Source organism: Leopardus geoffroyi, chromosome D4 (genome assembly GCF_018350155.1).
Source record: "Leopardus geoffroyi isolate Oge1 chromosome D4, O.geoffroyi_Oge1_pat1.0, whole genome shotgun sequence".
In the NCBI taxonomy this organism is placed as follows: Eukaryota; Metazoa; Chordata; class Mammalia; order Carnivora; family Felidae; genus Leopardus; species Leopardus geoffroyi.
Window position 1 is genome coordinate 12,821,742 of NC_059342.1, and position 12,548 is coordinate 12,834,289.

Sequence of the window (12,548 nt, forward strand, 5' to 3'; positions counted from 1 at the left end):
TATTTCTGCTAGTTCGTACTCTTGATGCTTTGTTTTTGTGTGTGTTTCCAGTAAGCCGCTCCTTTCTCTTTGAACTTCGTGTTAATTCTTTGAGGGTAAAGGTAGATTCCTGCTGAGGGCATTTTCACTGACTTCTGCAGCAGATCATTGGATACTTTCAAACCAGGATCAAAATACACACAATTCTCAGTTGATGCATTTTGAATCTTAGGTATGTCATGTAACTAAATTCAAGATACTAATCTGTTTGAGACTGACTTGTGGTTAATAAGCGTGTCAGGAGAGACTTTTTCCGTCCAAGCCATAGTTTGCGACAGGCACTTCGCTGGGTCTGGTGATGGTGGTGGTGTACTTCTAGTTTACCCTTCCATGAGGGTGTAGTCTTCTGGGGCTGGTTTTTATTAGACCCTCTACTTTGGGTAACTGTAGGCCTCCTCTGCAGCCCCTCTGCTGGGTGATTATGAAAATGTGTAAGGCTGTTTGGTGGAATACATGCTCCCAGGGTAAAAGCCATTTTCATTTTTCCACTTCTGGATCTCCACCTGCACTGGGATTTTGGCCAGAATTACTTACTTTCAAGCTAATTCATAAACGCATTTGTGAACATATTTTAATATTTCATTATTTGTAGTTTACAGCAAGAAGCTCAGGAAGGGTACTTCATTAGTCATTCTGCTGGAAATGAAAATTTAAAACGACTTTTTTTTAAGTTGTGAAATCTTAATGTTTGGAGTGTTCTGATTACAATATAGTCTATATACACAACATTTACAAATTATCATTGTCATTTAGCCATTGAATACCAATAATTTATCTTTCTACCACATGCTGCTGATTCCCAGTGAAGAAGATGGATGGGAGGTGTGGAGCAGTAGTACTTCTAAAAGCAAGAAATAAGTAAATACCCTTCTTTCAGATTCTGTATTGCTTTTGTTCCTTTATAAGGCTGTATGTTGTGGTCTCCTCTGAATTCAGAGTAGAGTACGTGATGAGGAAGGCATGGGCTACCTGTATGACTGGGCTAGTTCTGATGTCTGGAAGTGCTTATGCAAGAATTGGTTTCTATTCATATATTTTCCAAGTAGTGGAAGTTGCAGCGTTTAGTTTTTATATGCTTTAATATGCCAACCTGTTTTGAATTGCAGTCAACGCATGTGATTGGAGAATAACATAATTTAAAGGATAAATAACTTCAGATATATAAATTCTCTGTCAGTGTTTGGAAATTAGTATTGGCATTTGCTGTAACAGTTTAAATAATTGTGATGTTGAATTTGTGGTAACTTACGTGTGGTCAATTAAGTATCATTACCAGTAGATTTCCTTCTTTGGAGGGGCCAAAATATCAGAAGGAATAAAAATTGTAGTAACAATCCTGTCTGGCAACCTTTGTTGCAAGAGAATTTTGGAAATTTTATTTCTAAAGTGATACATATAATTTTGAATGTAAGGATTTTTAAATTATTTTTTAAATAGGTTCAGAAATTCTGGAAATCTTACCATCACCCGTGAAATTGACGTGGCAAAAAATCAGTCATCTTGGTTCATCAACAAAAAACCTACAACCCAGAAAGTGGTGGAAGAGCAAGTTGCAGCCTTAAATATTCAAGTGGGCAATCTTTGCCAATTTCTACCTCAGGTATGAGAGAAATCAATGTACAGATGGGAAAATTGCATGTTTCTTCCTCTTCATGCCATATGAGAATAGAAATACTTTTCACGAGATGTTGTCATGGGTGCTATTTAAACTAACAGCCTGGTAATGTTAATACTCACTGTTCTTTGTAAAAGATAGCATCTCATCTCCTATTATGATCTTATTGTAGTGATTTGAAGTGATAAGAAGTTGAAAGTCTCAATTGCAGAATATTGTAAAGGGTATCAAGTTGTATTGTTTTGAAGTAGAGTAACTTGGATGGCCATGTGCTTACACTTTGTAGTCTCTTAAAATTTTGTTAATAAATAACTTCTTAATCGTGTTTTTGTATAAATACACCAAGTATACTTGATACACTAAAACTCTTAAATCGGTACGTGTGCCTTCTAAAACTTTGTCATATTTTAAATTTTAGTAAAAATATCCTGAAAATGCACATTAGATGTTAAATGTTGAAGTGAATGTTATTACATCTTTGAGTGCTGTCTAGTGTCTGAATCATAGTTCATATTTTCCATTCGGAAACAATGATTTGATTACATATGTCCAAATTAACTACAGATTTAAAATTTGAAAGCATTGTTAGCTGGTGTCTGATATGAAGTAGATGTTTGAAATGTCTTTTTTCTTAACTTCTAACATTCCAACTGATGAGTGGTAGATAAGGATCATTTCAATCCAGGGGACTGTGTTTTCTTTTATTCCCAAGCTATTTATTATGTGTATATAAACACTTTGCCTTAGAAATATTGGCATAGAAAATTTTAAAAGGTTCTCAGAAAGATGAGAGTTCATACCCTAAGTTTATATTTATCATTTTAAAGAATAGTGTATGAGGGACATTTATATTGGCACATCTTATAATTTTTTTCTTTTCAAAGTTTCATCTTGACAGGCGCGATCATTGAATGATCTATGTTTTGAAGATATTTATAAGTGATAATAGTTTTTGATATTTAAATTTTGTGCTCTAGGATAAAGTTGGAGAATTTGCTAAACTGAGTAAAATTGAACTCCTTGAAGCTACTGAGAAGTCCATTGGACCTCCAGAAATGCACAGATACCACTGTGAACTCAAAAACTTCAGGGAGAAAGAAAAACAACTAGAGGTATTTATAAATAGACAACTCATTTCTATTGTTCCTCACTGATTTTTGTCTTTCATAATGTGGGAGAGTGAATAGGAGCTCTGATTCATTGAGTGACTTCATTTATTTGTGATTTTTTTCTCACGTAGGATTTTATTGCTAACATTAAACTAGGTGACAAAAAGTGAGAAATGGATTTGATCATGGAAAGTTTGAAAAATCTGACTACCATTTCATCAAACACATGTTACGAATTAAATTTCTAAAGAACCAATCATATTATTTTAAAGTATGTTTTTACTTCTCAGGAAGTTTCAATATTATTCTTTTACTCATTTAGCATTTCTTAAACACCTGCCATGAGTCAGGACCCAAAAGGCTTTGGGGGAGTACAGCAGATACCCTGTAGCTTTTGACACAGTGTCTCTTTTGAACCATTTCTATATTTTTTTCAGTTGCAGGAGGTAGGTTAGACTTTATGAGTCCTTTTATAGAATATCCTTTTGAAAGGTGTTTTGTGTAATGAATCATTCTCCATGTCCCAGCCAGTATATTTTTGTAATCAGACACCTTATAAACAAATTCTTTCTCTTACACCGTAACTGCCCATACTTAATAATATGCATATTGTTGTAATTTAATATTTATTATACTTAATCAGACTGAATGACCTAAGGAGTAGTAATTATTTTATATTGCTCTAGATACTTATTAAGTCTTTTTACCTTTGCCCCCATGGACCAGTCTCATACATTAGTTTCCCCACCGCCCCCCTTCATGCTTTTAGTTACTGCCTTTTCATTTACCTGCGGTCACTCGCGGTCTAGAAGCAGATGATCCTCCTGACATACTGTCACAAGTACAGCAATAATCTGACATTACATCACAGTGCCTCTGTCGGTCACCTCACTTCACGTGCCATTTTATCACTCATGTCAGTCATCACAAGCAGAAGGGTGACAACAGTACAGTATTTTGAGAGAGACCACATCCACATGACTTTTATTACAGCATATTGTTACAGTTATTCTGCCATGTTATTGTCAGTCTCTGTGTCTCATTTATAAATTAAGCTTTATCATAGGTATGCATGTATAGGGAAAACCAGGTATGTAGGGTTTGGTACTATTGTGCTTTCGGGCATCATCTAGTGGTTTGGGGCTGTATTCCCCACAGATAGGGGAGGGACTACTGTACTCCATCTGAAACACTCAGCGAGACCGCTGCCATCCTCTGAAAGAACGCAAGCATGTATTGTACTAGGTTCTGAGAACATCTTTGCGCTTGTGAACTCGCAGTCTGAAAGCCAGATCTTACCTTCCTTCGTCTCATTTCTTAGTCCTTAACTCATGAGTTACAAATCTTAATAACTCATAACATACAAATCTTAATAATACTACTTTTCACGTTCCAGCTTTTGTTGAACTTGCACTTATAGTAAGTACATCACTTGTGCCCTTGAGGTGAGTGGGGCAGATACCTGTCTTCTCTTTAGGCAGGAAGACTCTAGGCTCAGGTGTGCCAGGGCTTCCTCACAGTTGCCCGACTAATAAATTGTAGAGCCTAGACCAGAACTCAGGCATGCATGTTAGTTTTACACAGTTCTTAAGAACTCCTGTGAAATTCTTTATTGTGAAATTTTGCTAGCATTGTCTTTCATTATTAAAAGATTTGACCTGTTGTCTTCTCAGTTAAGCGACTTGTTACATGTTTGTTTTAGACCTCGTGCAAAGAGAAAACTGAATATCTAGAGAAAATGATTCAGAGGAATGAAAGATATAAACAAGATGTGGAGAGATTCTATGAACGTAAGCGACATTTAGATTTGATCGAGATGCTTGAAGCGAAAAGACCATGGGTGGTAAGTCTTAATTATCAGAGGCAAAAATAGTGATTCTTTTTACTGGCAGAAAAGCTATGAAGAAGGCACTAATTGCTCTGTATTCAGATTAGGTGTTTTTGTTCATTTTTGCCTTAAAAATCATCATAAAGTTTGTCTCTGTAGTATGATGTAGCTGTATACTTGTATAACGGGTAACAGTTGATTGTGCTCTTTATTTTTCTGGATATGAGTCCTCAACAGGTAGTTTTGTTTTATAAAATGTAATGACCTAAAAATGTTTACACATATAAAAATTAACTCCTGGAGTGTCCTTAGGTCGCTGAGAATTCACTTGGCATGTACTACTGATACTGATTTTTGGTCTGGAAGGAGCTGCACGCTATGTGCTGTTATTCTCTACTCCTGCTTCATAAGCTTATTGATGCTGCTGTTTTCTTCCTAATCACCCTATGATGAATAGTGTCCCAGACCATAGTTTGGACTCAAGAGTCAGTTCCCTCAGTGCATTTCTTTTTGATGGGCGGAACAGATTGAGGAAGTTTCATAATGTTTGTTCCAGGCTTAGGATAGAAATAGTTGTTAATAGAATGGAAAAATGAGTGGCTGTATTTGTGGCCTTTCTCCCCCCACCTCATCACCCTCTCCTGTCCCACGATCCCATTATTCTTAAACTTTTTCCTTTCTTTAGCTTGTTTTGATTACATTTTCCTATGTCCATTATTAGTCTTAAACCTACTTTATGTTTCTCCTTTAAAGTCTTTTGGTTAATCCTTTTCTTTCTAAGATTGATTTCAATCTTTTTTCGTTTTTTAAAAATTTACTCACATGTTTATAATCTTACTTTTCTTCCTCCCGTTCATTCTTACTGTATGCTCTCTTAGTACTCCACTTACTTTTGTTATTTTTTAGCAAATATTTATTAATTTCTGTGACATGACAAGCCTCATTTTTACCTGCATGCTGCTTTTTGTTCTCCTTTTGACCCATTTTCCTCGTTTTTTTTTTCATTTTTACTTTTTACATTTTACTGTTTTTCATTTTTACTTTTACCATAATTGAATTTCTTTTGTTTATTTGTAAGTTCTGATATCCTTCCTTTATTGAGAGACTAGAGGAAACCCTTATTTTAGTAGCAATTAGTGTGTAAGTTTCAGAACCCAGAAGGGATGGAAGTCGGAGTCTGACCTCGTAATAGAGACAAGTACTAAGAGAGTGTCAAGTTTAGTCATTGTTGGAATTCACTATATCTGATGTTGTTTCTTATGGCAAACTTTATACTCGTGGACCTGCCGAAAGGATATCAAAAGGGTTTTTTCATAGATTTGGTTTTTCCTGCACCTTGATTTTAGTATATGACTTAGTTTAAGCTAGTAGTGCATTAACTTCTGTTTTTTGAATTAATTGCAAGGAATATGAAAATGTCCGTCAGGAGTATGAAGAAGTAAAGCTAGCTCGAGACCGAGTGAAGGAAGAGGTCAGAAAACTTAAAGAAGGGCAGATCCCTATGACACGTCGAATTGAAGAAATTGAGAGGCAGCGTCACAGTTTGGAGGCTCGAATCAAAGAGAAGGTACTTCTCTGGCTCATTTTTGGATTTTCTGTGTTTTATTTTAGCAAATACAAGAGCTCTTTCGCCATCTTTTAAGATATTTTGTAGATGGACTTGTAGCTTTCATCGTTTACATTCTCTGACTGAATTCGGCCACCACAGGGTTCTTAGGGTCTAATCGTCACATTTGGACAGTTGCTACTTTATAGAAATTCCAAGATACAAAAGGGAAAACTGAAATGTGATTGTTTTAATTATAAGAGGATTCAGAATAGTGTTCCTAGAAACATTGAACTCCTTTTGTGAGTGTATTGTAGAAAACCTTGTGTGTCTTAGAATACATAGTATTCTATGTATTCTATGCCATATTCTGTGGCATATGGAATATACTATTTTTTAAAAAATGTATTTAAAACATTTAAACCTAAGGGGTGCTTGAGTGGCTCAGTTGGTTAAGCACCTGACTCTTGGTTTGCCTGAGGTCATGATCTTGGGGTTTCTAAGCCGGTGCAGAACCTGCTTGGGATTCTCTCTTCCTTTCTTTCTGCCCCTCCCACGCACACACGCATTCTCTCTTTCGCGCGCGCTCTCTCTCTCTCTCTCTCTTTCAAAACAAATAAACTAAACATTTTAAACCTAAATTAAAAATTTTTATGGTCATGGCTGTTAACTTTAGGGAGATTTTGGAATCAGATGTTAAGAATGGTTTAAACTATGGGCTCCTGCTATCCTAATAGGATTATTTTTAGGATCAGATGAAATAACATGAGATAATAAATGTGAAGAAATAAAGAAAACATATGTATGCATATTGCTACAGCTGTTGTTAATATCAATAGGAATAACCTTTTATAGATTTTCAGGTAACTTAGTATTTTTGGTGATGATTATGAATTTGGTTTGAAAGAAATCATGAAAAAGCGTTGTGGGTTAATTTAATATTTTGATGGCTGGGGCCACATAATTTGCTTGCTTGAGATTTTAACTAAATTCCCCTCCTTCTGGTTCAATCTTACAGGCAACAGATATTAAAGAGACATCTCAAAAATGCAAACAAAAGCAAGATATTATAGAAAGGAAAGATAAACAGGTAAGATTTTGTATTGACATTTTTATTATGCTAATATACCCTAACTTTTTTGTGTTCGGGTCTGGATTATGGGACGACTTTTTGTTTGGGAGTTGTTTAAAGTTTTCTTCATTCTCTGCCTCTTAATCTGTGAGGGATACTAAGATCTGGAAGTAGAGAAGTTGCACAGAGGGTAATTAGGAAAAATTCTCAAAACTACTTATCAATAAGCATTATGATCTTTGTAACTGGGTGGCTATAGTTTTTTAATGGTAAAACTGGATTTAGTTATCTCAGTAGCAGAAATTAAAGAGATTCTGTTTATGTTAAGATAGGACATGACAAAGCTAATGCAGATTCTTTGTGCACAGGTGTGGGGCTTGATGGCAAAATTATTTTAGGATGACTATGCAAGAAGACGGGCTTTTTAGCTAAGAGATCCCCAGCTATATATGTGGGGTTTTGTTCTTTAGAACCATTCAGAAACTAAAATTTGAATTACCTCTCTTAGGGAAAGGTGTATAACCTGAAGCATTCCTGGCAGTTGAAGCATTATGTTAATCTTCCAGTTTTCAGCCTCACCCTTTTTTCTGTGCCTTCATCTTCAAAGCCCAGGCAGGCACCTCTCTAATTTCTCCAGAGAATAAACCTCACATTTCCATGGCAGAAGCTAGGCTGTCCGTGTCAGGTGCTCAGGTTGTCTGTACGGATGGGGTGCAGGAGGTAGGGCAGGGCAGTCCTTTTGTACTTGCCATCTCCTAGTTGTCGAGAGTCTCTGGGATTTGTATTTTGGGTTTTGTTTTGGAAGAGTCTTTTCCGTGTCCTTTCATGCCTTTTACCCTGTAGCTCTTAGACTAACTAGGCTGCTAAATTAGTTGTCCCTGTGCTGTCCCTCCTTTTATGAATGTTATTGAAATCTCCCAGTTGCTGGTGTCTCCTCCCTTGTTCCCTCTATCCTTGTGGGAGTGAACCCTTTTTTTAGAGTTTAGAAGGGAAAAGGCATAAAGATTTCATCTTTAAAACCCTGAACAGGAATACAGGTTGATAAGTTGTGTAATTAAACCATCCTTATGTTTCTGTCACACATCTTACTTGGTATTTTAATATATTGCTGGATTCAACTAGAAAATCTTGTATTTAGGATTTTTCGCACCATGTGAGATTGGCCTAAAATTTTCTTTTGTTTCATCCTTAACTGGTTTTTCAGTGTTATGCTGACTTCTTAAATAGTTTAACGCTCCTTGAACCAATATTGTCTTTTTTTTCCCTAATGTATTTGTTAGGGCTTGTCATTTTTATAAGTTATTTCATTTTTAACTTTTAATAAATAACATTTTAGGGTATAAATACTTTTCTCGTTATCACTTGCTTTTATCTCCTATGTGTTGATAAGTGCATTTCTTTTTTTTCCCTTTAAGATTTTATATTTTAGTTTAATATTTTCATTTATTTAAGGTTATATAGGAGTTCATACTGTTTTTATGTCTATGAATATGTAATTTCAAAACCTTAATGTAGAGTTCTAATTCTGTTCCTTGATGGTTAATAAATGTCGACTTTATTGTAGATATTTTGAGATCTCTTTGGACTTTTATATTTGGTTTTATACATGTTCTATATATATATTCAAAAAGAATGTGTATTCAGTCTTTAGGTGTGGAGTTTTATATGTGTGTGTGTATATATATTTATATGTATGTATGAATATACTTACATATGTGTTAGAACAGGTTTACCATGCTTATATTATGCAGATGTTCTACATACTTTCTTACCTACCTGATTTATCCATTTTTAAAGTGAAATACTTTCTGTGAGTGTAGATATGTCTATTTTGCCTCAAAATTATATTAGTTTTTGCTCCCTAGATTTTAAAACTATGGTGTTTTGTTACTTCTGCATCATGTTTTGATTTATTTGATCTGGTATGAGTAGTATATACTGGGTTTTGTTTTGTAGTTTTTGTTAATTTCGTGTGTTGACACTTTTTCATACAGTAAGGGAGTTGAACCAGTTCCATTTACTGTTGTTTTCTACTTACTATGCTTTTTGTTTGATTTCTCCTGCTTCCCTTCCTACTTTCTGTTGCTGTTGATAAAGGTTTTCTTACTCCATTTTCCCCTAAAATTATATATTCTAAGCCTATTCTACTGATTACTCTTAAAGTTTAAATAACATGTTTTTCATAGTTATCAGCATTTGTATTCTTCCATCTAATTAAGATACTTTCTCTTCCTCCACTCCATGTCTGTACTCAGAAATTTTACTTGTCAGTTATTTAAAATGTTATTTTTTACCATCTGTGGTTATTTAGACTTAATATGTTTTATTGGCTTTTTCGATCATAGTACTTCTTATATCATCCTTCTGCCTCTTAGGAGGTGGTTTTTTTGTTGTTTTTTTTTCTTGCTGGATATTTTCTGTGGGTGTTTTAGAGATACGCTTTGGGTGATGAACTTTCTGAGGCCTTGTATGTTGGAAAATACATCTTTTGCACTCATTCTAGAATATTAATATTGATGAATCAAATTCTAAATCCTAAATTGTTTTTTCTTAACACTTTGACAATCTTTCTTGTGTGTCCCACGAGGTCCAGTATTGTTCCTGAGAAATAGCAGATATGAGAGATAGGCCCTTGAAGAAAAAAGAAGGGAAATTAAATTTGATTCTAAATGCTGTGAGAAACTCAGAGGGTGTTGGAGGTTTTTAAGCCAGAGAGAAACAGTGTTTCATATATTTTTTAATAACACCCAGGATTGCCTTATGGAGAATGGACCATGTGGGACAAAAAAGTAGAGGGTTCAGTTATGAGGCTGCCGAGGTAGGCGAGGCACATGAGAACAGTGGCTTCCCCTCACGTGGTAGCAGTTGACAAGCTAATTTAGAAAACTGAACCACAAAATTTGCTGAGGGAGTAGATAGAAGGATTGAATTGTGGAGGAATCAAGGATCACATCTAACATTTTCACTTCACAATTGGATGGATAGTTGTTCCTTGTACTGAAATGAGGATTGCGAAGAGGAGGGAAATGAAGAGTTCTGTTTGACTATAGAAAGTTTCATCCTTTTACTTTAAACCTATTTGTGTCTTCAAATCTAAAATGTGTTTCCTAGGGCACCTGGGTGGCTTAGTCGGTTAAGCATCCAACTTCGGCTCAGGTCATGATATTACTGTTCGTGGGTTTGAGCCCCACGTTGGGCTCTGTGCTAACAGCTCGGAGCCTGGAGCCTGCTTTGGATTCTGTGTCTCCCTTTCTCTCTGCCCCTCCCCTGCTCACACACTCTCTCTCTCTCTCTCTCTCTCTCTCTCTCTCTCTCTCTGTCTCTCTTTCTCTCTCCCTCAAAAATAAATGTTGAAAAAAAAATTAAAATGTATTTCTGGTGGATCACGGCTTTTCCTTTGACTAATTGAAATAAATATATATATTTTTTTTTTAATTTTTTTTTTCAACGTTTATTTATATTTTTGGGGACAGAGAGAGACAGAGCATGAACGGGGGAGGGGCAGAGAGAGAGGGAGACACAGAATCGGAAACAGGCTCCAGGCTCTGAGCCATCAGCCCAGAGCCTGACGCGGGGCTCGAACTCACGGACCACGAGATCATGACCTGGCTGAAGTCGGACGCTTAACCGACTGCGCCACCCAGGCGCCCCATGACTAATTGAAATAAATATTAACGTACAGTGTTACGCTGGTTTCAGGTGTACCACATACTGATTCAACAGTTCTGTATATTACTCCTTGCTTATCATAAGTGTAGTCATCACCTAGTTATTCCAATATTATTGACTGTTTCCTTATGTTCTTTTCATCTCTGTGGTTTATTTTATAACTGGAGGTTTTTATCTCCTTAATCCCCTTTACTTCACCCATCACCCCACTCACTCCCTTCTGGCAACCACCAGCTTGTTTTTTGTACTTAAGAGTCTTTGTTCATTTGTGTTTTTTAGATTCCATATATAAGTGAAATCCTATGGCACTTATCTTTGACTTATTTCCCTTAGCATAATGCCTCTAAGTCCATTTATATTGTTGCAAATGGAAAGATCTCATTCTTTTTTATGGCTAAGTAATATTCTGGGTGTGTGTGTGTGTGTGTGTGTGTGTGTATGTGTGTGTGTGTGTGTGTGTGTGTGTGTGTGTTCTTTATCCATTCATTTACGGATGGACACTTAGGTTGCTTCCATATTTTGCCTGTTGTAAATAATGCTACGGTAAATGTAGGGGTGCATATATATTTTCAAACTGGTGTTTTCGTTTTCTTTGGGTAGTGGAATTACTGGACCTTACAGCATTTCTGTTTTTTATTTTTTAAGTTTTCAGGGAACCTGTATACTGTTGTCCACAGTGACAAATGGTCGGCACCATTTTATATTCCTACCAGCAGAACACAATGGTTACATCCTTGCCAACGCTTGTTAATTGCCTTTTTGATACTAACCTTTCTGACTGGTGCTAAGTGTTCACTCATTGTGGTTTTGATTTGCATTTCCCCAATGATGAGAGATGTTGAGCACCTTTTTATTTATCTTTTGGCCATCTGTATGTCTGCTTTGGGAGAATGTCTGTTCAGGTTCTCTGCCCATGTGTTAATCAGGTTGGTTGTTTTTTGTAGTTTTTTTTGGTGTTGAGTTGCATAAGATCTTTATATATTGGATATTAACTTCTTACCAGATTGGATATTAACCTTGTATTGCATGCAAACATCTTTTTGTTCACTAGATTGCCTTTTTGTTTTGTTGATAGTTTCCTTCACTGTGCAAAAGCTTTTCATTTTGGTATACTAGTAGTTGTATTTGGTATACCAGTAGGCCCAATATTTATTTTTGCTTTTGTTTTCCCTTGCCTGAGGAGACATAGCCATAAATACCTTGCTGAGGACAATGTCAAAAAAATTACTGCCTATGCTGTCTTCTAGGAGTTTTATGGTTTCAGGTCTTACATTTAGGGAATTTAATCCATTTTAGTTAATTTTTGTGTATGGTGTAAGGAAGCAGCCCAGTTTCATTCTTTTACACGTAGCTATTGAGTTTTATCAACAGCATTTATTGAAAAGACTGTCTTGTCTTTATTGTATATTCTTTCCTCCTTTGTTGTAGATTGACTATATGGGTGTGGGTTTATTTCCAGGCTCTGTGTTCTGTTCCACTGATCAGTGTGCCTGTTTTTTTGGACTGGTACCATACTGGTTTTTATCACTATAGCTTTGTAGTATATCTTAAAATTTGGGATTGAGATACTTCCAGCTTTGCTTTCTTTCAAATTTTCTTTGGCTATTCCAGATCTTTTCTGTTTCCTTCCAAAGTTTAGGATTATTCTAATTCTGTGAAAAAATGCTCTT

At 35.8% G+C, this 12,548-nt stretch overlaps 1 protein-coding gene across 5 annotated transcripts in view; it reads left to right on the forward strand.

Annotated features, from left to right (window-relative positions):
* Nucleotides 1-12,548, forward strand: part of SMC5 (structural maintenance of chromosomes 5) — a 95,675-nt gene that overhangs the window by 23,172 nt on the left and 59,955 nt on the right. For 4 of the 5 annotated variants that reach the window (XM_045469591.1, XM_045469592.1, XM_045469594.1 and 1 more), the window contains exons 4-8: nucleotides 1,477-1,639; nucleotides 2,632-2,766; nucleotides 4,466-4,606; nucleotides 5,997-6,158; nucleotides 7,156-7,227. In XM_045469591.1, coding sequence (XP_045325547.1) covers nucleotides 1,477-1,639; nucleotides 2,632-2,766; nucleotides 4,466-4,606; nucleotides 5,997-6,158; nucleotides 7,156-7,227 — 673 coding nt within the window. Of the gene's footprint in view, nucleotides 1-842; nucleotides 898-1,476; nucleotides 1,640-2,631; nucleotides 2,767-4,465; nucleotides 4,607-5,996; nucleotides 6,159-7,155; nucleotides 7,228-12,548 lie in introns of all 5 variants that reach the window. The other variant, XM_045469593.1, reaches the window with a different exon arrangement.